The 27490-nt window shown below is 50.8% G+C and overlaps 1 protein-coding gene across 1 annotated transcript in view; it reads right to left on the reverse strand.

Moving 5' to 3' along the window:
- The window catches only part of ATXN2 (ataxin 2), a 37492-nt gene that overhangs the window by 7406 nt on the left and 2596 nt on the right, over positions 1–27490 (reverse strand). Inside the window, 19 exon segments of the mRNA XM_044440620.1 lie at positions 1618–1750; positions 2375–2553; positions 2931–2997; positions 4865–5017; positions 5459–5522; positions 6324–6628; positions 7908–7978; positions 8710–8820; positions 9547–9744; positions 10477–10659; positions 12661–12870; positions 14596–14774; positions 15665–15862; positions 16603–16694; positions 18289–18413; positions 19736–19750; positions 22368–22518; positions 23721–23792; positions 25109–25168. Of these exon segments, the coding sequence (XP_044296555.1) occupies positions 1618–1750; positions 2375–2553; positions 2931–2997; positions 4865–5017; positions 5459–5522; positions 6324–6628; positions 7908–7978; positions 8710–8820; positions 9547–9744; positions 10477–10659; positions 12661–12870; positions 14596–14774; positions 15665–15862; positions 16603–16694; positions 18289–18413; positions 19736–19750; positions 22368–22518; positions 23721–23792; positions 25109–25141 (2539 nt within the window). The 5' untranslated portion in view covers positions 25142–25168.

Here is a 27490-nt window from a genome sequence, read left to right on the forward strand (position 1 = left end):
TTTAGAAGGGGCAGAAAGGATGAGCTGCGCAGAAAAAGCTACTCAGGGAGGGCTTTTTCAAAATCGCCGTCTTTTCAATGGAACTGTAGCCCCATATTAGGCTCAGGGCTGTGCACCTCTGGCATGGCATGCTGGGAAGTGGAGTCCAACATACTTGGAGGGCACCGGGTTGAAGACATTTCTAAGATGTAGTTCCTGCGACATAATTTAACCCCACCCCCCCCCGCAACACACACACACAAATGTTTCTAAGATTCAGGCGCCCTACGGAACTGCGACCTCTCCCAAGGCTCTGGTTATGGCGGCTGGACAAAACGGGGCCAGCAATGTTGCTAATAAAGAAGGCACTTCTAGAAAGTTCTCAACAAAACCGTTCTATCCTGCTCGTTCCCAGCCTCCCGCTAAGCCGAGGGCTCATGGCTGGCCGAGGCCTCTTCCAGGCCACCGACTACAAGTCAGCAGTTCTTGCTCATGGGTGTGACTCACCCAGGCCTCTGAAAACCCCCTCCCATATTCCACTGGTGGGCCTGTGGCTGCTTCTGCCCCTGAATCACCCTCACGAATGTGGCACCCGGAGCAGCAACTGTTCCCCAGGAGCTCCTCAGGGGTGACACATCTCGCGACTGGCCCAGCTTGTGGAATGTGCGGCTGGCAGCGGTGATGCACACGGGCCAGGAAGGAATTAAATGGCCCCATTCCAAGGCTGATGAAACCCGACTGAGTCCAAAACGCGCTCGGCAGCTCATGCCAGGCAGCAAAATGGCAAGAGGGACGTTCTGAGCCCAGTATCGTTTAGCACCACCTGCAGTTGCACCCCAGAAGAGCTGATGGACATCCTAAATACACTCTTTTAAGTAGCCTGCTTTAAGCCAGCACAAACAGGTAACGCAGGTGCTTGGCTAGCCGACCCACAGGGAAGCCATCCTTGGCCCAAGAGGTGAACGCTCCCTTTACACGACGTCTGACTGACGGCGTCTCGCGTCAGCCAGCCGCAGCGGGCCGAGCGCAGACAACGCGGCCTGTGGCCAGGAGGCAGCGCAGGACCCAGGCCTGGGGGCTGCAGGAGCGTTGCCCCAGCAGCCAAACTTGCTCCCAAGACTGGGACCAGAGGAGCGGCCTCATGCCTCACATCCACAGCGCACGACCGAGGAGGAGCAGGCTCTGGGGTGCAAAAGCACCCTCCACGAACTCTTCAGAGCTTTGCCTCGCCCCTGCCAAACCGTACGGTGCCCAAACGGGCACAGGGGCGACAGAGAGCCACCCTTCGGGACCGATGACCCGTGCAAGCGAAGCCACGCATGTGCAGGCTGGCCTTGGGTGACAGACCAGCACTCGGAAAAGGCTCCGGGGGGCGGGGTGGCAAAATTCGGCCACGCTGTCTTGTACCTTCAAGAGGGGATCTGATGCAGACATTTTAAACGGCTGCCTCAGCGGCTCATGCAGTCGCATGCCGTGCTTCGGCCTTAAGGTACTAGATGGGAATCTTCAGTCACCATGTGGCCATGCAAACGGGTTTCAGTGCATTTTAAACAGACTCGAGCACAACGCGCCCCCTCCTCTCCCCATCAGCTCAGCCACGGCGTCTCCCCTCAGAACGGGACCCGAACGGTGCCCTACCATACATCGCGTGTGTCTGCTCGTGCCCACCGTACTGCGTGGCGGCGGAAGAAACTAAGCCGGGCTGCGGGTGTGCCGGTGGTGCCATCATCCTGGCGTTGCCCTGCAGGACGGGGCTATAAACGTGGGGGTGCTGCAGGGGGCGCACGGAAGACAGAGGGAGAAATGTACGTGAGGAAAATACAGATCGCCGCCGGCACCTCTCGACTGCGACAAAAGGCCTGTGGTGGCGCTGGCGGTGTGCACGGCTGGCGATGCTCGGCTCGATCGGAGGAGGGGGTCTCGGAGGGGCCGGCCCCAGCTCGCCTGGCTGAAAGAGGCAGCCCGGTGCTGGCACACAGGTCTCCTCGCGAGCCATGCGTGGCTTAAACCAGGGCCCAGGACCTGCCGCCCCCGGACGCCGCCCGATTCCAGCTCGCAGGAGCCACACACCAGGGGCCGCAGCTCACCCCTCTGGAGGGCGCAGAGGCCTCGCCACTGGCTGCACCTGCGCTGGGCCCAGTCCCCTCCTGGGGGGGCCGGGGGGCGCCCGCATCTGCTGGCTGGTCCGGCCTGCACGGAGGAGGAACCGTGCGCGCCAGCCTTCTCCCGCCGTGCGAAGAGGGGGGCGGCGGCAGAGCCTCTGTGTGGACCCCCAGGCTGACGACTGTGTCCTGGGAGGAGCTGGGCAGCCCATTCCCGCACAGCATCCCATGGGACGACCCGCAAGCCAGAGCCCTGGTGTGAGGGAGGACCGGGGAGACGGCCGACGGCGTACCTGAGACTGATAATGTGGCACGTGCTGAACGAGGGGTTGGTTGGGGAACTGCTGAGGACTGTAGGCGACGTACTGGGTCGAATAGGCCGGCGGCGTAGCGACGATCGGCGCCCCGGCAGCGGAGGCCGGGTGCATCATGGTGTTTGGGTGGTCCTGCCGCTGCTGAGGCACGCTGGAGACTGCAGAGGGCGGAGAGAGAGCAGCTGACGGCGGGCGCCCTCCCTCTTGCGGCACATGCGAAATCGGAGCCCCGCTGCATTCCGTGGAGCTCGCACCCCGGAAGGAGCCCACGGGGCCGCATCCTGGAGCGCACTGAAAGTTTTGCCTCTCTGAGCAAAACACGCCGGGGGAGGAGCCAGGGCACTGCAGCCTCGCGCAGCCCCGCTCCTAAACTGCCGGGAAGGAGAATGGGGGGCCCAAGCGAGGCTCTGCCCGGAAGAAGGGGGCTCATTCCAGGGTGGGGCGAGCTCCCGCGAGGCAGAACCACAGGCCAGGCAACTGGGGCGATTCACATGCTAGTGCAGAACAAGAGCAAGCGAGACGGTGTCATTCTCACCTTTACCTGCTCTGTAGGTCTTGGCCTGGCTGACTGGCATGGGCGTCATGGGAATGGAGTACAGGGGCTGAAAAAGACAGCAGGCAGCCATCAGAGGAGGAGATGCCCAGGCGTGCCCACCTCCGGGCCCCCGCCAGGGGGAATCCTACATCTGAGAGCTGTGCTCACAGGTGGCTTGTATACACATTCCATAAACAGCAAATACACGAGCCTGCTGCTGGGCACCTGACAGGGCTCCGGCTTGGCCAGCAGGGCCGACGTCCGGTGACGAACGCAACTTCGCACGAACCTTGGTGCATTACGGTTGACAGCAAGCGACAACTCCAGGCAGGTCTCTAAAGGCCCCACAACACACAGAACGCCTGCTGTGCTGACCCCAACCCCCTCAATGGCACGCCCCCTCCTTCGCTACCCAAACACCAGCGTAGCTTCGACAGACCAGGGGCTGTACACACAAGAGCCTGCAAGCGCAGCTGCCCCGTTCAGATGCGACAGGAAACGGTGGCATCACACACCACAGCGGTGTCCCGTTGCGGTGGGAGAGACACACGAGGAGGGCAGGGACGCGGCCTTTATTCTCAGGACAACAGATGCGCCCGAGCCCGGGCCAGGCCTCAGCCTGAGTTAACTGTGCTACGAAACGCACGACCCGTTGGTGCAGAGCCAACGCCGGCAGAACACAACATCGCCGGGGGCGCGCTTTCCAGTGCTATTTGCGATCTCGCTTGATGTCAAGAGGCAGGTGGAAAGAGCCCGGGTGGGAGGAAACGGTATCAAAACAGTCATTAGGAAAGTGCCTAAAAATAAGCACCGTACTCGACACGGAGCCGTGTGCGCAGGGCTGCAGCGCGCACTGACTGAAGGCACAAGCTGGCGCTGCTGCCGGGCATTTCTGCAATGCCAGGGCAGCTGCAGGAGCAGCAGCAGCAGCAGCATCCTGCTCAGGACCAAGGAAAGGCTCTCTGGGCACTGCCCTCTGAGTCCACTGGTCGAAAGGCATGGTTTAAGCAAGCAGCCCGTGAAACAGAAGCCAAAGGAAAGATATGCGCGCGCGCATGAGCCAGGATGCATTTGAGCAGTCCGCACGCTGGAAAAGTATGTTCCTGTTGGATACTTTAGCCACTGCAGCATTGCAATAAAAAACATTTCAGACAAACGTCACACGGCAAAAAGGGATCTAATCGCGCTCCCCTTGATTAGACGGGCGGTTGAGCTGTTCTGACTAAGCAGGCAGCTGGCCCACCCATGAAGAGTTCGACACGTTTCTTCCTGGTGCGTGACGGGGACATGAGAACGGCACGCCAGAGCCCCGAGTCACACGGCCCTGCTGACATGGCGTGGCAGGCCTGAGGTACTGGGCGGCTCCCTGCGGAGCTTCCAAGGGGCCCACAACCAGCAGAGGCAGTCAAGCCCGCAAGAACTAAGGCAGCACTGCAGCTGATGTCTCAGGCCAGGAGGTGGGGGTAGCGCGTCTTGGGGACACCGAAGGTCCCAGGCCGTAGGCTCAGCCAGACTTGCCTCTGGCCACGACGCCCGGCCCTGCCAACGTGCGCCGGGCCCTCTGGGGTTCCGGGCAGGGGCCTTCCACAGCCCTACCTGGAGAGGCTGGGGCAGTCTGCACGCACAGCCGGTCAGCAGCGGGCCCTCTCTGTGAGCGCCAAACTGGGGACTGAGCAGGTGGCACGGAGGATCTGCAGGGGAAGGGGCTTCCTCGTCCACCCTGGCCAGCCTATCCTATAGGGACCCCAAAGGGTTCCTCCCCTGCCCTTCCAGCAGGTGAGGCCGCCATGGAACGTGCCCCACTGATGCGCACCAGCCTTCCCTGCACGCCGGCAGAGCCCTCGCCCTCGCCCGCGCCCACGCCCACCCCTGCGGCAGGAGGGCTGCCCTGGCCGGCCGGCCTGCCCGCCCGCCACGCGGACGCGCTTCTCTACCTGGACGCCGGGGCTCACAGGAACAGGGTACATCATATTTGGCGCGAAACAAACGGGCTGGGTGTACACCGGAGCCGGCTGCGGATGGCCCACCATGGAAGGGCTGGGCTGGGCTTGCGGACGGGGCGACGTTGGCGTCGTCGAAGGCTTGGGCTGCGGAAGGAACGGTGGGAGGCGGGCAGCTGAGCTCCAGGCAGGCATCCAGTGCTCGTGCCCCAAAGAGACTCGTGGAGTTTCCCCAGGGAGCTCTCGTTAGGGTTGCTAAGTCCAAGGGGGGCCCCACACGCCTCCATCCAGTGGGAAGCGCGGTTTTGGATGAGCGAAGGGTGAGGGTGTTTCCTGAGGGAAAGCCAGCGCGGTATGACGGCGCGTGTCAGACTCGGGGCCCGGGAGACTCGGGCGCTAGTCTGCCCTTGGCCACGAAGCGCACTGGGCGACTTTGGGCCAGCCCCTCACGCTCGGCCGAACCCACCACATGGGCTTGTTGGGAGGACAGAACGGAGCCACGGAAGCCCCGCCGGGCGCCTTCCAAGCAGGAACCAGGTGGGGCAGAAATGCCAAGAGGCTGCTGGTGGGCACAATTCCTGCACTCACCTGAGCAAACGACCGAGGGTTGAACTCCTTTGCATTGGGGTTCAGCGTCGATTTCCTGACTTGTCTAAAGGGAAAACAAGCACAAGAAAGATGCCTGGCAGGTCGCTTTAGGACACACCGCCCGATTTTCCACTCTGAAGGTTTCTTTTTCTCAGGTGGAACTGAAAACCAAGAACCCTCAACCTCCGCGGTTTCAGCTGGAGTCACATGCCCGCTTCTCTCTCCTTGTCCCGGAATTCCCTCACGGCGTGGCCACGCTGCCCGGGCTCTGCTCATTTCCTGCTTCCCTTCCTGTACTCTTTTGGGCCATGGCTATCAAGCACTAAGGCACTGAACGGCAGGCCATTATCTTGAGCAGGGAGCCACCTTGAGCAGAAAGACAGTCTGCAGCTCTAGTACATAAAATAAAGGGAAGAGGAATCGTAGGGAAGGCCCTTTAAAGGGCTCACAACCTCCACACCAGAACCGCGAGAGGCTCAGAAACCCCGTTTCCTCCATGGAAGCATGTGCAGAGCAGAGGGCCGCTCCCCCCAGTGGAAGCTCAACGAATCTACAGACACTGCTTGCTTCTCCGGTTTTTGGCAGTGCTCTGTTTCATTAGCGAGAACCGTCTTTCCCAAAACACAACCCCAGCCTGTCTTCCAGCTCGAGAAGCAGAAGGCGAAAGACGGGCAAGGAGAAATAACGTCATCTCTAAAGCCAAGACGGTCATCTCCTCCCTATTCTGCCCTCCCACCGACAGCACGGTGTGCAGAAGCCAGGAGGAAGGCCGGTGGTGCAAGCTGCCGCTGGCTCCTTCCGGCACGGCCCCCTCCACGAGGTGCCCCTGAATCAGAGCAGGCGCTGGGCACCCCGGCCGACTCACTCGGTGGTGTCCTTTTTCTCCTCCTCCTCCTCCTTCTCCGGCTTCGCTCCGGGGCCAGAGGTCTGCACACCCTGGGAGGTCACCTCAGGCCCTCGCTTCTGCTCAGCGCTGACACTGCTCGGAGAAACGCTGGGGCTGCCGGGCTTGCTGCTGCCGCGGGCTGGAGTGGCGCTGCTGCTGGCTTCAACGGCGGAGTCTTTAGAGCCGGGGTCAGGCTTCTCCTTCGGCACATCTCTGGGTTTTTCACTATCTCTGTTTTTGCTTAGCAGCTGTTCTACTGTTTCTGGGGTGGAACTTGGCTGTAACTGTGGAGCAGGGAGGCAGGAAATAAAAGATGCCCAGTTTAACCGAATACGCCGTGGCAGGTAGAGAGAAGGCAACCTACAACGGGCGAGTCGTTCCCCCTTCCCCTGAAACCACAGTCTGTGCCACTCTCGACAAGCAAGCAGCTTTGCGGCACAATTCCACAGTGAGCTGCTCTGGAGCACTAAAAAGATTAAATTTCATTTGTTCTCAAAATAATTTGATTTTTTTTTTTTGAATTCCATAGTGGCTGTGGAATGCTAAAGGGATAAGATTTAGCCTCAGGGACAAGCTAAATTTGAACCTTTTAGCACTCCATAGGATTAAAAGCTTTTTTGGTGTGAGTGTGTGGGGGTGGGGGGAGAATTTTCTGCCAATTTTGACAGAGTGGCACACAAGCAGGAAGTGGAAGCTACGCATTACTCACCCTGTTGTACAATCAGCATTTTAAAACCCTTCTGCAGGGATTGCATCTTGCAATATTTTTAAAAATAAGAATCGTATAAGATGTATTGCCACACACAAGGCATGAAATATAGGGCTATTTTAAAGACAGGGCAACACCTGAAGGCACTGGAACATGAATTTGGGGCGTCTTCCTTTTTGGGTATGCGTGACCGTGAACACGCCTTGCAGGAGCTTCTATGGATGGGTGTACGGGGCTGACTGGAAGTCTGGAAATGCTGCACACACACACAAACACACACACACGCGGTTTTCAGAAAGCGAGAACTAGTTGCAGCTCTTTGTGGAAGGCACACCAGGTGGCAAAGCAGAGCTGGCGGCCCAGTTGTGTGAGGAACGGCCCGAAGATGCAACGGGTCCCTCACAGAAGACCCAACTAGACCCAGGCATGTAAGGGGGCCTCAGATACAGGCATACGCAAGCAAACTAACGCTACAGTAAAAATACTCGTCGGTTGGGTCCTCTCAGAAAGTTACTTTCAGCAACCGGGTTCACATAACCTGCCAACCCACACTTGAGCCTGGGTCAGGGGGAACCCTGAGGGTCGAGTGGGGAACACTGCTTTACAGCTGTATGGAAGTACTTCGGAAAAATCGCCAACAACACTAAAATGCACACTGCTTTTAAGAAGGGACCCTGAGGCACATGCCCACCTCTCCGGTGAGACAGCGGGCATGGACATGCTTGCATTTAGCTGGATCAAGCACACTGCCAGCCAGGAACGCAATCAAGTCCCCCATAAAATTGGAGGGGGGGGGGAGGGAAGGAAACGCTGGTGACAGCTACCCTTAGTAATGAACTGGCCAAGGAACTTACCCTAAAGTCATTTTTGAACTTCTTCAAATCATCAATCTGTTTTCTGTGTTCTAGAACAGCAGGAGAAACACCTATCAGACAAGACAAATGGCATCAAAATCGACAGATGACGTGGAGCCAATTTCGGAGGGAAGGGGTATATGGCGAATCATCACCAACGCCCTTTGCCCAGGCGGCACCCTGGTAAATAGGGCAGGAAGACTTTCCTTCAACAACCTGAATACTGGTAGGGGGATTCTCTCACTAACCCAGGACAGTTTGATGTAGCTGCTCACACTTTTCTTGCCTACAAAGCAGAAGTTTGCAGACGGGAATGAAGTAAAGAGGAAGCGTAGGAGGCATGTTATCTTTCATGGCGGAAAAGGAAGGAACTCAGTAAGGAACTCTGCAGGATGAGTTCACAGCTGCAGTTGTATACGTTTCACTGAGAGCAAATATACTGATAAGCTGCTAAGCAAGAGAAGGTAATACTACTGGCCTCAGGCCCTGAGCTACATATCACAACACGGAACTTCAAGACAGCCTTCAAAGTCCAAATCAGTGCAGCAAATCAAAGTGTTGAGCACCCTCTGCACAAATGCGTTCCAGGAGTTGATTCCTGTGAACACTGGAAAGAACAATTCACCCTCTTCACACTGCAACTGCTCTTACCAAAGATTCTCTCTCTACATCACAAACTTAACTCTACTACCTCTAAAGGTCATTTACTCTCAGCTTCCCACAGATAAATCTTACTTTAAGTCAAAAGGACTGCCACGGAGTAAACTATTTGTAATCTGAGCAGCCCTTTAGAGGATCTTACCTTTGCATTCAGGTTTGCTAAAACTGGGAGACATTTCACTTGGCTTCAGATGCTCCTTGGCTCCAGCAGGAGAAGAACTCTGCCTCTGGTCCTGAAACCTTGAATCTTTAGCTAGAAAGGGAAGCAAATACAATCTTAGCTGTAGATATAAAACGGCTTGCTGGGAGGTTTTGTCTGCATAGCAATCTAATAATTCTAGATGACAACAAGTAGAAAGGTTAAGGATAGAGAAGAGAGGGATTTTGAAACTTTCTAGGCTGCCCGAAAGCCTACAAAAAATCTTAAACCATCACTTCTGCCTTACAAGAGATATTATCCTCTTTCCTATTTCTTAAGGGGAAAAAGGGCAACCTTCAGAACTTTCAAAGAGACTTTAAATTCTAGACATTTTGTAACAGGGCTCTGCAGATCATATTGTTTCTTCATATACAAGGGCAAACCAAATGATTTTTAAAAACATTGCTGCTGTACTTTATTAATGTCCTGATCAGGCAAACTGAAATGAGATCAGAGGGTCTTATTCAAAAAGAAACCAAAACAAACCCCAACTCTTTCCTGCTTATTAACATTCTGTATATATTTATTTTCTAGACAGCCATTCAGAAAACAACTGAAACGCCTGCACAGCCATCGCTTTCTCCCCGTGCAAAGTTTGCCACATACGAAGAGAAAAAGGAGCATATATGCCGAGCGATCCGAACGCATAAAAAATTGGCATGCGGGAGGCAGTGGTTCTTAAGCGAAAGGGCTTCAGATTTTTAGGTCGCTGCCGCGTCTCCATACTTGCACTCAAGCTCAGGATGGGGCGAGCGAAGAAACCGCCACGGGCTTTTTTACCTTCGGCAGACGGGGTGCCTGCTCTGTTGGAGGCAGGACTGGCAGGGGCAGGAGAGGCCGCCGGGACAGGCACGGCTGCAGACTCGGCTGGAGTGGCGCCAGCTTGAGGGGAGGCCAGCGCTGGCCCAGAAGGCACACCTCCAGTGCTGCTCTGCCTCGGAGACCGGGGTCTGTGTGCTTTCGGAGACGACCGGGTAACTAGGAACAGATGAAAAGATACTCTACTGCAATGCTCCACAGCTGCTCGGCAGCAGTAAGAGTGAAATATAATACTGCGCCTGCACTGAACTTATAAAATGGCTGGCAAAAGCCCTTTTCCCTTCCTCGGAAATTCCCCAGATTTTTGTGATGCAGCTCCCCCCCCCACCCCCCACCAAGCAGCAAGTGTTTCTTGTAACTCAAGTTCCAAGACAGAGTACTAAAAATTCCTCCACTGAGAAACCAAGCGTACGTGCCTGACTGCAGTGAAACTGAGGATGGACCTACAGACTGAAACAGGGGATCCATGAAGGCAGCCGTGCTGCCCACCAGCCTTCCCCGAGAGAAAACCGGAGCCCCAGCTTTCCAGAGGAAGGCCAGCTCTTCAGCACACAGAGCAGCCAAGTGCCAGGTGCTGCCTCCGTTTGGGGTACTCTGTGTGTGCGCATGGATGGATGAATCTTTCCAAGAAGAAACCTTTCTTGAGGTTTCTCAGGCTAAGGCTTGGCTAAGGCTAAGAGACTCGTCTGAAGCTGAGCTATGCCAGTATCTTGGCCAGACTCCCTTTGCCTTTGGTCCTGGGTGGTCTTCCCATGAACTTCTCCAAAACTGATTTATCCCTCAGGATGCAGGAAGTGCAAAGCCTTCCGCTCTATGGCCCAGGAACACGGGATCGTATCAACAGCGCATCCCCCAAAGGTAACTTTCTGTGGAAAGCTGAGCTTTACTTACTCCCCGTGACCACGGATGACCATGTCCCACCTGAAGGGCTGCCTCGGACCGGCGAAGGCATGGCGGCTTCCCCAGGCACACTGTGAGAACCACATTCTAAGCTGCTCGAAATCATACCCCTTCCTCCAGAAACTCGGTGGCCTCGAGGGTGACGCTGCGCCTTGGGAGACATCCGCGGAGGTCCTGGAAAAAGCAACACACATACACCCTAAACTGTGAACACCCCACACAACTCCCCTTTTCTCCATCACATTTCAGCAACACAGGTGCAGATTAGGTCTGTCGTCACATAAGGCCTTCAGATACAAATGCACACACACCCTACACAGTTCCACAGCTCCTGACGAAAGCGCAAAAAGAAACTCCACACGATTCCAGAGTGAGGAACAACCCACCACAAGGGGCTTCTGTATGCAGGTGCCACATGAAAGCAAAAGGAGGGATGTGCACCGTGCTACAAGAACAGCTGAGCGGATCCACGTGGGTTCTGCCTCAACTGCTGTGGCCCATTGGCTCCACAACACCCAACGCTAACTGTTTTGGGCCAGTCTCTCGGCTTTCTCCAAGCTGCTGCCCTTCGCGGAGGCTTGTCTACGACGTTGATCCTCCCTTGCCATGTCTTCACAAGCCGAAGACTATGAGAATTAGAGTCCAACAACTTTGGCGGGCAGCAGTTTCGAGGTGGCTTTTCTAGACTTTTTAGTGGCAGAGAAGTTGGAGATCTTGTGGTATTAGGCAGGTTAAAATGTAATAAATAAAGCGGAATGGCAAAACCTGCACATTGAGGCATCAAGACAGAAGCTTACGTTTACTGTTTTCGGCTCCAACCATTTCTAAGTCCCTGCCTTTCGGACACGTTTTAAGAATTGCCCCAGAACTTACACTGATCCATAAATGGTTTGATAGTCATTAGGTTCATCGGTAAACTGCATGCAATTAAAACACGCAAATTAGCTGGATCTGACAAAGCGCAGCACATGTCCCCTTTCCGCCATGAAATCAACATTCTTCAACTCAACTGACTCCTAAAAACCACACTGAACTCAAACAAAACTCACACACACAGCCCCTTCCCATTCCCACCAGTTTCTGACAATACAATTGTCTATCAGGAGGATTCTGCAGAGTGTAATTTGAATTGGACTTGCTTTCTTAAACCATCTACGCACTATAATAAGGGCAGAAAGTGCTACCTTGGGCAAAACCCTCTGCCACAGCCACTGCACGTGCAAGCGCTCCCAGCTCCCAAGGCTGATGGGATCAGGAGTGGGCTTCAAATGACAGGCCCACCTGCCACCTGCACCGTCCAACCTGCCACACAATCCCCCCCCACCCAGCCATGGCCAGAATAATGGCTGAAGGCAGCACTGGGACCAGTCTCGAATTTCATCTGAAGGATTCCCATGGTGCTTTTCAAGACTAAGTTTCCCCAGAGCAGTTTGCAGTCAGGATGTTAACCACGCTGCTCATCAGGGCACGCTTCAACCTGGGATCTAAAGCCAGTTTCAAAGCCTGGTTGAAAATAAAGACTGGTTACCACGGAGCATGATTAGCACCAGTGCCAGTGCATCCGTTAACCCTGGTTATTTCCGACATGGGGAAGGGAGCGGCAGGAGAGCCTGCAGCCACAATCAAGCTACTACAATCGCTACTTTTCCATGCCTTTGCAAGGCACCAAAGCGGTGCTGGGAGAGGCAGTGCGGTGGGGAGCACACGGGGTCTGGGGGATCCACGTTCTGGTCTCCAACTGTCCACTGGCACTCACTGGATGACTTTGGGCCAGTCACTCACTCTCAGCCTAACCTACCTCACAGGTCGTTGTGAAGATAAAATGGAACTATCTAAGTCACCCTCCATTCCCCACAAGAGGAAAAAAGTTGGAATATAAACTTAATGTAATAATAATCATAATAATATCATCATCATCATCATCATCCTCACACCCTTAGAAAAGGACATACTGTTAGGATTTGGTTTTTGTGAAGTTTTCCCTTAAAAACAAACAGAAAAAAAGTTTACAGAAATAGCCAGATAATAAAATCAAAATCAACAACATTTTAAAGTGCACAAATTATAGGTTCAGTGATGAGGAGAACAACTGTTAACTATAACTTACAAGAGGGAGGGAGGGAAACACAAAAGACAAACAAAGACTCATGAACAAACACAACTGGGGTTTTGTACCTTCCGAAGGCATGCGTTTAGGCATAGCAGAGACGGGAGCTGGAGAGCCAGGAGCAGAGGGGTGAGACGGGGGCCTGGAGGGCCGCGAGGGGGGCCTGGAGGGCGGCCTTGTAGGGGTGGCTGCCCGAGGTGGAAGAGAGTTGGGACCTGACGGGTAGCGAGAAGGTGGGCGAGAGGAAGGAGATGGGCAAGGCGATGGCCAGGGAACACCTGACAGAACAAATGATATGAAGGAAAGCATAAAAACTAAAGAAAAAATCATGGGGGAAAAACAGGGGGGGAAGTAAAAATGACAAAAATGATTTCTCATACTTTTTTTTTTAACCCATTGAGGATCTCGGCAGGGGTCATAGAAACAACAAGAGAACATTCTAGAAAGCTATTCCACCCTCATTTTAGGCCTGAGCAGTTTACGAAGAAGATGGCAGTCCGCAACTGGAGCTTTCCCCAGTGGGTTAAATGCAGCGTCTATAAACACTACAATGGAAGAGACAACGAGGGGCGATCAGTCCCACGGTCTGTGCCCCCGTGCCTCGCCACAGAGAGCCGCGCATGATGCCTGAGCGGCCAGGAAGGCCGAGGCGTGTGCCCAGCCCTTCCCGGGCCAGGGCGAGCCCGTCCACACCGAAACGCCCCACGCAGGGGACCCGCAGCATCGGGCAGATCGCTTGGCACGGCCGCCCTCTGGGCACGAGGGCACAAGCCTCCACCAGACTTGGTGAGGCAGCAGGGCCCACGCGACGGACGGATCGGCCCCTTCCGCAGGCGGGGGCAGCGAGAATGACAGCGACCCCCCTACAAAGGGAGCCGTGTCCAGATTCTGACATTGCTTCTATTGTGCCCTTGCGATAATGGGGTCATCCAGAAATTTGGCGGAACAGGAAACTGAGCCCCAACCCTCAGCGTAGCCCTGCTGCCCCTGGGCCGCAGAGGTAGGTCCTCCAGAGGGCACGGCTTCCAAACCCAAACCAGCTTCCCTCTGAAAGCAAAGGCCTTCCGACCTCCCACCGCGTGCGGGGAGCAACCGAAAGGACAGAAGGCCGAGGGGGTGGCCCAGTCGAGCACACGCTCCGCTCCTCTGCACTCGTCCGGCTCAGGCACCTCTGCCTGCAAGGGCAGCGCTTGCTGAGCGGCAGGCCTCTCATTTCGCAGGCACACACGCAGCGAGCTTTTATTTTCGGCCGGCTAAAGCTCACGCGTGCTGCCCCTGCCACTTACCTTAAATCACTGAACCGCCCAGGCCTCCTCCTCCCCAGCCCCACACCTGCAGGCTTGGTTGGCTGGCTGGCTGGCTGGTTTGTTTATCTGAAAACTGTTTAACTGCTACCTGGCTCCAAATAGCCCCCCAGGGCAGCTGAGAACACAGTAAAAATGCACTGTACAGTTTGAACTGGCTGCTGAAGCTGCTGCTGCTGCTACAAACTGAGCTGCTCAGTCCAGCTGGGTCCCAGCATAATCCCAAGGCCGCCTGCACTGCAGAAAACATTGCGGGCGGTGTCAGATAAAGAGGGTTGCTATGATGTGGACTGTTCGAAAGGGGTCAGATCAGACAGCGGCTGCGGGGCCGCTTTCTCGTCCTTCTGGTCCACCTGCACGTCAACATGCTGCAAAGACTAGGCAGAAGAGCCTGCTGGCTGCCTCCACGGACTTCGCTGGGACCGCAGCGCTGGAGGTGGCTAGTAAATCGCCTTCCAGGGCAACGGGCAGCCACTTGCTGGGTTCACAAGAGAGCTCACTCTTTGCTGGGGAGCAGTTTTTACGTTCTAAAAATCAGAACAGGCACAACTCAGCCCCTCCCATTTTAGATTATTTGTGTTCGTTGCTGGGATGCATGAGGAAAAAGCATTTCAAAGACCTCCTCCCGCTCGCAGGGACCTGGCGAGAACACACTCTCCCAACAAAGGCTTGCTTATTTAGGTTATGACAGATACTTGCCTCCGTTAACGACTCTTTGGTCTGGTCCTGAATTAGAATTGTAGTCTGATGAGTGCGATGCGGATCTCGAAAGTGGTGGGCCCGAACTGGACTGGCCCATCCTTGGTGAATTCTGCCTTCCGCTTCCCCAGGAAGTGACTTCTCTATTCCTCTGTCCCGGTGGAATGTACTTGTTCTCTCTGAAGGGCAGGAGAGGGGTGGGTGGGGGGCAAGAAGAAGAGACACAAGACGAATTAAGCCCAAGGCTGAAGTCAACCTTCCCTCATTTTAAAGGTAGTTGAAAAAGGGACAGGAAAAGTGAAGCATTCTGGAATGAGGGCTGCACCTCTTCGAAAGCCAGATGTCAGTGTTCAGAAAAACGCAAGGCAAACAGTTTACCTTGACCTACCGCTCTGCATCGGGAGGGAAGCTACGATTCCAGAGCAAAAGCAGCAAAAATCACACTGCAAGGGCTCTAACACTGTAGGGCATTACAATATCTAATAGCAGCGCCAAAAGGACTTTTCAGGGGAACATACGGGCCTTTTGAAGAAGCCCAGCATTCTGGCTGCGTCTTTCTCAGCACCGTGGCATCGAACCCTCGTACGCACTCGCACGAACCCACATCCAGGAAATACAGGCAGTGTGAGCAAACGGACAGACTGCCCGGCTGGGGCTCTCCAGAGGTGATGGACTACAGCGCTCATCACCCGAGCCAGCGTGGCAATGGTCAGCCAGCTGGGGGTCGTGGAAAGCACTGAGCAGATCAAATGCGCTGCATGGAGGCACTCCAGTAATTTCAAACACAGCAGAGTGGAGAACCAGCAGGATGTCGCAGGAGGCCTGCCCACTGAACCCTTACGGAGAAGACGACGAATCCTTGAACCACGGGGCCAAGGGACGTTCACAAAGGCCAAAGGAAAAGTTTTTCCAACTAAAACAAACCAACAAACGAACAAAACCCGCCGGATTCCCTCAAACCGTATGGAAACTGCAAGAAGCGACCGTGCAGGAACTGGATCTCAAGCACCAACTAGCTCTGCAGCAGGCAACAGCCCCAGAGCTTTTTCGTCCCCCCTCGCTCACATACCTGGGTGCCATACCGTGGCCCTCTCGCTCGCTCACACTCCTCTGAACAGCGGTGTACTTTTCTTCTTCTGACCGGTCGTCATTTTCTAAAGCTGCTCGAGCTTTGTACTGAGCACTTGACTCGATTTCTTCTGCTAACTGGGTTGCTCTGGCTTCCCGTTTTAAAAATTCTTCGGAGTTATCTCTTTCTAGGGGTACCCTAAAAGGAAAAGGAAAAGGGGGAGGGGGTGAACCACACTGACTCTTAAGTCTGGATTCCTTTAGGAAAAGTATTCTTAAAGGAAGCAGTCCTCTGCGTCGGGGGACCGAAGCAGGGATGCTGTGTTGGTTCGGTTGGGTCTGTTTGCACGTTTCCAGCTCATGGTCTCCAAGAAACCCTGTCTCATGTCTTGTATGCAAAAATGCTTCATGGCCTCCTGCATCGTTGACAGTGTTGTTTTTTAAGGACAGGCCACGGAGGAAGAGCTAATTCATACTGCCTGGTTTAATCTGTCTCCTGCACCTGCCGAATTGCTGCCAGGGGCAAAACTGGCTAAAACATTCTGGTATACAGAGTATACACTGCACAGAACACAATGCATTTCATGTTACGAAGCAAGCTAATTTGTGAGATGCCAATGACAGAAAACAGGATCTTTTAGCAAGGATTCTGACAGGAGAATCAACTTTGCTTCACAAACCTTCTTCCTGCCTGTCCAAGACTTTTTCATTTTGATTTATTGCATCGAGGGTATGTGGGCATATAATTCTATATCCAAAAAGTAGAATTCACCATGCCCAAACATTTGGGGGGGGGGGGGAGAGAACGAGCGAGCATATAACTCATACTTTCTGTCTTTCTACCCACTTCCAGTAAACATGGTTGAAGTACTAGAGTAATTAATACTAAAATCACTGAGAGTAACCAGTTTAAAAATTACTGTACATATAGCAACTTACGTATAGGAAGATAAACTACTGTCATAAGTGGACACGACACCGTAGTTTTCTTCATTATATCGAAACATGTCATTTGGATCCCATCCATTGGACTAGAAAGGAAAAAAAAGGGGCTTAGGATTTAAAATGGCGTGGAAGAAAAAGATTTTCTCAAGTTTAAATACTGTCTGAAGAAATCACCCTTCCGGTTTCTAGACAGAAGGCACAAAACATGGAGTGCTTCGAAATACCAGGCCGCATTGTCATCCATATTTGCTGCTTAAATACATTTGACCCGCTTCACATGTAATGACCCACCACGACTGAATGAACTATGGTTGTTCAACTGTGGTTTGTCATTACATGTGAACCTGAAACTGCGAGTTAAATGCCGGACTGTCAAACATAAACATCCAATGGAGAGAGCCCATGTTCTTAGGCTGTTTAAACCATGAGTTGTTTTTATGTGAAAGTCTGGAACTGTGGGTTGTTCAAGGATTGTATTGCAGAGGGAGGGAAAATTTGGCATACAGGGAGGGGACTGTTGAAAAAGGAGGGGGGAAAAAAACAATCCGGGAACTGAGAAAACAAACCATGAGCTATGTGAGAAACGGGCCTATGACAAGATGACGATTCACTCCTTGAAATACACCCACCTTCTGCCTTACTTTGATTGGTGGTGGCACTCTCTGCATAAAGAGGTGTTGCTACACAGGAACATAACATGTACCAGAAAATTGCATATAGATGGCTTTAACTGTGTTTTTAATTTGTTTTTATACCATGTTTTTATTAAAACTTTTGCCTTAATTTTCCTTTATTCGCTGCTTTGAGCGGCAAAAACTGTTATAGCTGAGAGAATCTTCCCGAAAATAGGCACTGCGTAGGTGCAGCGCCCAGATGTGTGATGCACAGAGATCGCGACGAAGAAACAGTACAATCTGTGGAATTCCCAAACCGAGTATTCGGCAGCCTGATGGCAATGATGGGCAAGCCTAAAGCGGGGACTGAAACGATGCCAAATGCACTGCTGCCCAGGAGCCTATGGCAGTGAAAGAAGGACCTGATATACAAGTAGGGGAGTTTTTCCAGGATTTTTGGGAAAACCCTTCCTTCATGCAGTTTGGTAGGCAGAAAATGTGGTATGTTTCGAAGCTCTTCTGAAAATGCATTTGATCTTGCATACTTTCTCTGACTTATGGCAATAAATGGCAATTAAGCACATGCTGCTGTATCTTACTGATCCCTGCACTGCTTTTATCACCACTGCAGTTGTCTAAAGTACAATGTAAATCTAATTTTAATGTATAATGTAAGGCTCTTAGAGAGGTTATTACACGGAGTGGTATATAAGTATAGGATATAAATGTCATGCAATAACAGGAGTAAGGAACAAACAAACAAACCATTTAAAAGGAAACTGTTCACTTTGAGGAGGAGGAGGTTTGACAAAATCAAGTTTCTGCTGTTCTGCAGGAACTCTATGCCCTGTTTCTAAGCAGTTTCCCTTCAAAGGCCACACGGTGCTCTCCAGTCACCGGCTGCAGGGCACATGCACACCAAGTCTGCGTACATGTGCAGGGAGAGCGACATCTCCAGAGCACATGTGCTTTGCGCGACAGTGAATCTAAGGGCCTGCGTATTACCACGTTTCTCAGACATCTGTGCTTCAGACCATGTGCCCCAAACTGTGTGTGATGGGCTTACCACATCCGTTTCTAAAGCTTCGAGATCGTCTGCAGTGCTGCCTTCTCCACCATCCCATGGCTCCAGGTCCTTTTCTTTGTGCTCACCATTAACCTTAGCACTGATCGCAGGATCCGTAAAAGCATCTGCGATGGAAAAACAATGCTAAAATACATTAAATAGTGATGGTGTGCAGCTCATCTCCTGAGTTAACATTTACTTCAGTTCAGAGCTGGTCAGAAGCACAGGAGTACTCTCTGCTTTAGCAGAAACAACGGTGGAGGAAAGACCCTGCCAATTAAGCACCTTTCAACCTCAAAGCAAGCCAAGATCCATGAAACTTATTTCTTATAAATGGAAACAGGACCACAAACTACAGCTCTCTGCAACTGCCGCATGGGAGACACAGGATGAATGCAGGGCCTCGCTGTGTGCAGAATCGACATACCTAAGCTTGCAACAGAAATATGGGGACATGTACCTCCGGATGGCAGCACAGATATCAAGGGATACTCATAAGCAATCTGGTTATTTCCCTTTTTTAAGCATCAAGCTGCATTATCACGGTCAAAAAGTTCTCGATGCAATACCCTTAGGCTTCCGTAGAGGAAGAGGCAATATATTATACTGCATACTAAAATGACTTCCTACATCTGGATCTGATGGGACAGTTAATTTGTGACAGCGGAGCCATTTCAAGAAAGGCCTTTTGTTTATTATGAAACGCCACCGCCGTGGCTTCCGAACGTGGCGCGCATGCTCCAAAGTGACCTGCATGCCAAGCAGCTCTGAAGCATCGACCGTGCAGGAGGCTTGCACGAGAGGACGAGGGCGGGCAGAAGGCAGACTCGAGAGCTACTGGTCTCTGAGCGGCTGCAAGGAAAGGCCTCATGACTCCTGCTGTTCAGCAGTGGCAAACAGCACGATAAAAAAATCCCAGCTTATGACCCCTTGAGACAGCAAGTGAATGGCTTTGCCCCCGCAAACCACCAGTTTGCACCTGGTTCTGCTGCCGTTACACGCTCGGTCCTGGCTGGTGGACCTCGGTACCATTAAGAAAAAATAATTAAGCAGATTTTACAAGTCTGGATTCACTCACCTATATTTTAGGGACCCCCACCCCTGGCTAAGACCTGGAAGTGCTGGGAAAGGAAGCTCAAGTTACATACAGAATTCTTCGTGCCCACTTTCTGGGGCATAAAAAGCAAACCTGAGTTGCTTGGCTATTGCAAGGCAACGGGAGGCAGGGCAAGAACTGCAGCCGAAGTGAGTACAAGAGCCAGTTCGTCTCCCAAGGCAGCAGCTTACTAGTATTCTAGGAATGATTCACCTATTTGCAGCAGGCACGATTTCTAGTGCCAGAAAGCTGTGAGCAAAGCTATAAATACATCTATTACATATAGCAATCTTTTAAAAGAATATAATGCTAAGGCAAGGTGCAGAAATATAAGACTGCCAAATCAATTACCTGATTCTGAAGGAACTACAACAGACATGGAAAGAGAAAGAGAAAGAGAAAGTCAGAACACAAAAGCAAATGCAGGTATTTTGCATTCTCCTATTCAACAGCATCTGTCTTCATAAATCTTTCTACAAACCTTTCAGGCTTCAAAAACGGACACCTGTGACCTCAAAACCCGAGTGGGTTTACAGGCACATCCTCAGTGTGCCATAACGCCATGCAGGTGGCAAGGGGATCGTCAGGAGCTGAACTATGCTGCAGAAAGCAGCAAGCCCCGTTAGTTTTTCTATGTCATTAACTGAAAGCATTTTAATAAAATGTAACGAACCAAAAGAAACACCAAAGGAAGGCTCGATGCCACCGTCAGCTTGACCAGGACTCTTTTCACATCACCTACTTCTGTGTAGCCTGTACTTTCTTGGGGGGAGCAAAGGCCCCCCAAGGGAGGTGATCCAGGCCCTCATTAGTCTGATGGCGTATATTTTAACACTTCTGCCATCCCTGAACAGTTGCCTAATTTTTCCCCCAACCCATATTGACAGCTTTTTAAAAAGACGCTCCACAGACCACAAGAACAGCACAGGTATCACTATTCACCCACTGTTTTAGTATGGACAGAGCTGCTGGGCAGCCTTCCCCAAGCTGGTGTCTTCAAGATGCAACTCCCAACATTCCCCAGTAAGCCATGAGGAAAGATGCTGGGTATTGTAGTCCAGCACATCGAGCAAGGACCCGGTTGGACTACAGGCTGCTCTTAGAGGAGGTGAAAATGCAGCAAGATTTGAGCTTTCCATAGCTTCCTTGACAAACTCAACCTACGTTGCAGTAACTGTGAAGTCGAAAGCATTAACTGTCGGGGAAACCGTGATGTTCTGAGGATTCAGGCAGACCATATGGCTCAGTTCAGGTGATGCTCCATACAGTCACCTGAATACCTGAACAAAAGCGGCCTGTTTGCGTGGGAGTTCCTTCCTCCCCCTTCTGGTTCTGCCTAACCAAATCTTACTGTGGTAGCTACACTGACAAGCCATGGACAGCGATGCCTCCAAATGCACGGGCACACCAATGGGATTCAGTGCTAGTTACAGCAACCTGCAAATGCGGAGTGAAGGAGGAGGACACAGGACCTGAGACCGCTCTGAATTCTCAGTCCTATATAGCGTGGTTCTCAGCATCCCCTGAACTAAAGCAAGAGACTATAAAAGCAAGATTCTGAAACAGGATGCTTAGATAAAAACACGGCCTCTCAGTCTCTGATCCACTAGGACCACAGGAGTCCATACTGACAGGGCTGCCGCATGCAGAGGAACATCCTTCTTCCTCATTCCCTGATCTGAGCTCTGTACTTGGCTATCTGCTCTGTAAACGGAACGGTCAGCTGTCCTGTGCAACTCATAACTCAATTACTCATAGGAGAGAAAAAACGTTTCCTTGAGTGCTGAAAGGGCAGAAGGCTGCTGAGACCTTATCGCCGACTTCTTCATCACATCACTGGAGGCTGGGGGAATAGAAGGCCAGGGCTTCTTTCAGGGCATCAGCTGCGCTACATTAACATTCTCAATTTCTCTTTGCCAAGACTGTCTGAGGTTAGGTATTGCCCACCCTCTCAAAGATCCTCAGGAAGGCTTTTGTGATACAAGCAGCTTCCCACTGAACCGGTCAAAGAAAGCTTTAGAAACAGATTTCACATACATCAATACCTTGGCAAGCCTGCTCAACTCTCACTGTCTACTGTTCTACGGATACCACTAATTTTAGCACGCACACCTCTGGCTTCTATCTGTTTGGGGGCTATTTTAAAGATAGCCGTGCCATTTAATATCAAGGATCTCAAGAAATGCCAACTCCTTGTCAAAATGCTGGGAGAACAAGGAGTACACTTTATTCAAATATTTGATGTGATAAAATTCATAATAAATAAAGAGTGCCTGTAGGATCTTAACTCCAGAACACACAAAGGATTCGTTAAAGCCACTGCTCATGATTTGAGCTTGCTGGCAATTTTGCTGTGTTTATTTCCTGCTCAACTGCTTGCTGCTTTCGGATCCAGCCTGGCTTTGATCTCTGGCAGAGCCTTCCTGCCAGTCAGGCACTAAAGACATCCTCAAAAAAGGGAGCCCACAGAGACTCATTTTCCCCCTTCCGTGTTTTGCAGACAATGCTGAAGGCAGCTCTGACCAGAACCTGAAAGCCCAGATTATGTTTAAAACACCCCTCACTATGGAAGCCCATAATGAGGATGGGGACAAGACAGCGAACATTGTCCCTTGTTTTCTTGAAGTACTGTAGCGAGTAGCATTTCGCACTGAAGACGAGGCAAAGGGCTGCATTCTTTGAATACTTCCAGAGCCCGAGGGCTTCCAATGTGCCTGTGGGACAATGGGTGGTGCTTTTGGGACAGAGTGTTCAACAGGCTGGAAACAAAGCAAGTGCCACTAAAGCGCTCGGTCTTATGGCACATCCCCAACATCTTAAGAGTAGCAGAAGAACCCTGGCCAAAACCCAGGAATAGCCGCTGCCAGTCAGACTGTCACTGCATTATGTGAATTCATGCTCTGGGTCCATTTAATGCAGAAACAAAAAAGCCCAGCCTCTAGTAATAGTTTAGAAACCACTTTGACATATTGGGAAAAAATACCTCTTCGTGCATAATTTGAATCCATGTCTTTGAACTGCACCATAACAAAATCTGAAGACTTGAACAAGATACTCTCTATTATGTCTTCTAGCTTTGGCCCCAGACTGGATTCTGCAGTTTTCCGATGAGCTACGTCAAGCACTAAATCACACTGAAACACAAGGAGAACTTAATTAGACACTGTCTTCTGGAAAAACATCAAGAGTAAAACAAAAGGTTTAAAAATAACACTTTTTCCAAGACTGAAATGCTCAAGTGTGCCAGAAAGTTTATCCCAACAGTCAGCACTTAAGCCAACTAGTTTATGCTATCATGAGACTTAACATAAGCTGCAGGTGGTATAAACTTAAACCTAGCTCTCCACATATTTTGACCTGAAAAATCAGGAGGTAAATGCATACTCCTCTCCCTACCTTCTTCACTTCTCTAGGCTGTCTTCTCCCCTTCCCTCAGAATTAATCATAGCTTCATATTACAGGTATGCCAACATCAACACAAACCATCACTCATTCAGCCCAGGATCCCGCATAACTATGGTTTGCAACCCTACTCCAAACAATGGATTTCAGCTCTGGCATAGGAAGAATTCCGATTTGCCTGAACCAAGACTGCATGGTACACAGACAAAACAAAGAAATGTTTGATACTAGGAAAGGAAGCAAGGGGAAAAGAGGAGGAAGAGTAGGGTGTACGTGATAACAACCCTTGCTTTTAATTTGAAAACCATGGTTTAAAGGGAACCGGTACTGCATGGCTGCACCAGCTCAGAATACATGCACGCCTTTAGCCCAGACAAATTCAAAATCTAGAGCAGGAGTATGCAACTTGCAGCCCCCAGATGTTTCAGTTTGCAACTGCCATCAGCGTTGGGCAGCACATTTAACGATAAAGGATGGGGGCTGAAAAATCGGGGGGGTCACCAGCTGTCCATTCCTGACCTGCAACAACTGAACCAGCAGAAATTCGCTCAAAAAATGCCTGACCAAAAAAACACACACACTACAATCAAGCTGCATCAATAGACAGCTCGTTGTTTTTACTTTGCTCAAAGTCCTGCCCAGAGAAGAGCTTTTCATCTTTCTAGTCTACTAGAATTTAGCTCCTGCAGGAGGAAGAGGTAACATTTCTGTAGCAGGTAACCTTTTATCAAAAAAAAAAAAAAAGTTAACATTTGAGAAGAGGACCTGTTTTAGATCTGCTTACATCATTTCCAGCAGAAAAAAAGTAAATTCTTAATGTTATGGGTTGCACATCAATTAATTCTATATGCTGGTGATTTAACTGAAAACCAGGAAGACAAGCTCCCCGGCACAAACACTCCACACCCGAGAAAGCAGGGTGCAATGCGCTTACCTTAGGGCTGTACGTTTTAAAAACTCCTTCATATACATTTCCATTTTTCACTTGTACTTCACATTTTGATCCCTAGATGTTAAAAAAAGGAGGGGGACTTGTCAAAAGGAACTCTCACTGTAGTAAAAAGGATTAGAAAACAAAGCACAGCACAGCAGAGAAATGCAACATCGAGCAGTTTAGATAACCACACAAAGGCACCTCACTATACTTTTATGCAACGTCCCCATCCATCCCCCACCCTGGCCCTGATCAACCTTGGTTCCTTTATTTTGCGCACTCTGCCACCAAAAAGCTCCCGCTGCAAAACGGAATCAAGTCCCAACACATGAATATTAATTTGTCCCATGCTGGCTTATTATTCTGAATTAATCTAGAGCCCACCTTCCTTCAAATGTACACAAAAAGCAAGAGCAGATAAAGACGAAAACCAGAATATATCGAGAAGGGGGCTGCTTAAATAAAGCTGCCTTTACTGCCCTTCTACAACAGGCAGTGAGGGGGGCCCGGCGTATTTCTTTTGAGAGGCCGGGCCGCTTCCGGGGTGCCTCAGTCAAGAAGACCTTCTGCCGAGAAAGCCACTCGCTTTTTCACAGGTGACTGTGGTGGAGGACCTCAAGGTGGGCTCACATGGGGTGGGGAGACAGGCCAAGCTGCAGAGGTCACACAAAACAGATTATGTGCCACATTTTGCCTAAATCTTCCTCCCAGGTTCGTTGTGTGGACAGAGAGCACAACTCAGCAGCAACACTCGGCAGGCCTCACAATGGAGTAAGAATTGGAACTGGAGTTTCTTCGGGACCAAATCCAACACTCCGATGAGCAGCACTTCCAACCGATGTGATGATGCTTCAGAAAGGTTTGGACTCCTCCAGCTGAGCTGGTTGCAACATTCGCCATGGCAATTAACGCTTGCTTTGAGCATCTACACGTATACAACTAATGTTGGATCAGTAGCTTACTTCTGCTGGGCATTCCTTCTTTTACAAAAATGAAAGCTGACAACACGACCCACGGTCGCCTGGTGTACAGAATTAGAATTTCAGTTCTGCGTGAAGAATATGAAGTCACAGAGGAAAAGTATCTGCCAACCTCACAGTACAGAAAGAGCCAAGAGGCATTCGTGCCAGACGGGGGTGTTTCCCAAAAGTGCACCTGGGTTCCAGCAGACTTCCCTCACCCGGCACCATCCAGATGTGCTGCATTATAACCCCCAGCAGCCCGCACATGCCATGTCCATGGGTCTGGATGATGGAGGGGATGGGAGTTCTGGACTAGACAACCCTCCTGAATGGCACCATGCTGAGGAAAGCCACGCGAAAGCACTAAGAAGTTTTCAGTGGCAGTTTTAAGTGGAGCATCCTCAAAGAAAGACAACCATAACTTACGACAACTGACGTGAGTATGTGGACCATTCGCATGTTTGCATATATGCCTTGCAAAGATATCTGAGAGAAAGAAAAGAAAGAAAGCGGTCTTAGCACGCATCAAGTCACAGCAACACGTCACAAAACTTCAGGTGGTGAACAGGGGAAAAAACCATGAAGCCACAGGAAACATCATGGCTGAGTTAATCAAACTGAATCAAAACACAGAGTCAGAGCTTGTCTGCCCATAATGGTGGAATCGGGTAGCAAACAGGGGGTTAATTAAGTGACAAAATGCAACAACACGCTAGATGTAAGCTGCTCCACTTTCCAACAATAACCCACAAATCACATTTGCAGTTTGTGACATCTGAACTCAAAGCACTTCGAGTTACTCAAAATTAACCCAGGATCAAACCATGGTTTACCTTTAGCTTATTTAACCCATAAGCAATGCTTGGGCCTATATGGCACAGTTACAACCCACAAATGTGTACAGTGTGGGTTAATCAACCCACAATTTGCCACCATTAGGTGTGAAAAGCTCTTGTAGTCAATCAATTACCAAAGGAAGGAGTAGGGCTGTGAGCTTGACCTGTCAAAAGGATTCAGTCAACTGACCAGTGAAATAATAGTCATGTGCTTTTTTTAAAAGCATGAAACATTAGGGGAGAACAAGCAAAGTCAGCATAAAGAGTGGCATTCTTGGAATATCTGACAAAATTCGACCACAGACAAATCATGTGTGTTCAACAGGCAACGTCTGACAACTGACAATGACAGGTGACGGCTGACAATGCTCAAGTGACCACCCCGGCCAACCCCACCTGCACGCAGTTCCCCCCACCCCCATCGTGTCTAAACACTCAAAACACTTTTAAGATGAGCTTCATGTTATCTTACAACAAAATCCTCAGATCATGGTATTATAGGGCACGTGAATCAACATTCTAGGGTCCGCCACTACTACTCTGCTTTAAAAAAAGAGAAAAAATGGTTTACAGTCCTTACGGCTCCCAAAATATTTATTTTATCTTTGTTGCGTTTAAATGCATTTTGGCAATGCCTGGTGAAATCACAGGGGTGTTGCAAGTTTTCCTGTAATCAGAACGAAGCCCAGCCCTGTCACATGCTAGCAGAACTATGCAAAAGACTCAAATTAATGTTACATTATACACTCATGGTCAAATTTGCATGATCTATACAGGTCAGAACAATTCTGTGTTCCCTGGCACAGGATTTAGCAGATTCTGTTAAAGTACGCACAGAACCCCGGAAATGGCCTGCATCTCATGCCATCATTTCAACCTTCTTACTAATAGCATTAAGTTGAAATATTTTAGCTTTAGATCAGGGGTGGGCCACTTTTTGGCTTGCGATTCCCAACAACACCTTCCAGTGATCTGGCGGATCGCCAGTTGCCTACCCCTGCTTTAGGCACTTGGAGAAGCAGGAATAAAGCATCCCAAATTTTACTGGAAAGTATCAGAGCTAGTGACCCCACGGTAAACAAGGGTCCCATGAAGAAAGAGGCCCCATCTACTGCTTGGCACCTCAAACAAAACCAGCGCGAGGTGCCACACGCCTAACAGAAAAACCAGATGCCGTGCCAAGGAGCCCCGCAGCCCATGGGGAAAGGACCTTTCCATGGATCTCTGTGACGGCCAATTGTCAGTACAAATAAATGTACATTATAACTCTCCAGGCCAGGCGACCCTACCGAGGGGGAAATGTCGCCCAGGCAGCTGCTTTCGGTGGTTCCGCACGTGCGGACGAGCAATGGTGCCCAAGATTCTAAACTGGAACAGTTCGCCATCTTCCGCTAACTTTTATGGGCAAAATGAAATCCCCATCGTCATTAATTTACTGATGAGCTAACACTCCTCCTCTCTGCTGTGTCCTCCTGCCTAAGTGCAACCCAGCCCTGTTTCTAGTGAAGCGCACTGGGTTTGTGACATCACCCATTAGCCTGTGGGGGTATATTCCATATTTGCCCTCCCGCCCCTTGAGATCGGCCGCAGGGGCCCTTCTCCGGGAGCCCTCCGCGAAAGGTATTAGGAGGGTGAGTACCCGGCGGAGGGTCTTCTCTGTGGTGGCGCCCCACTTATGGAATGCGCTCCCCAGAGAGGTCCACCTGGCGCCGTCGTTATTTGTTTTTCGGCGCCAGGCCAAGACCTTTTTATTCAAACGATATTTAAATAATTATTGATTTTATTTATTGGTTTTATAATTTTGAGTCAGGATGTTTCCAGATTTTATATGTATGTATTTCATATGTATTTATTTATGATGCTGGAAGCCATCCCAAGGCTTATGCGAATGGGACGGCATACAAAAATTCCATATATAATATAATATATATCTGCTGACTTCTACATCCTAAACTATGTATTTTTGGTTTAA

The sequence above is a fragment of the Varanus komodoensis genome, unplaced genomic scaffold, assembly GCF_004798865.1.
Source record: "Varanus komodoensis strain SLA01 unplaced genomic scaffold, ASM479886v1 scaffold38, whole genome shotgun sequence".
In the NCBI taxonomy this organism is placed as follows: domain Eukaryota; kingdom Metazoa; phylum Chordata; class Lepidosauria; order Squamata; family Varanidae; genus Varanus; species Varanus komodoensis.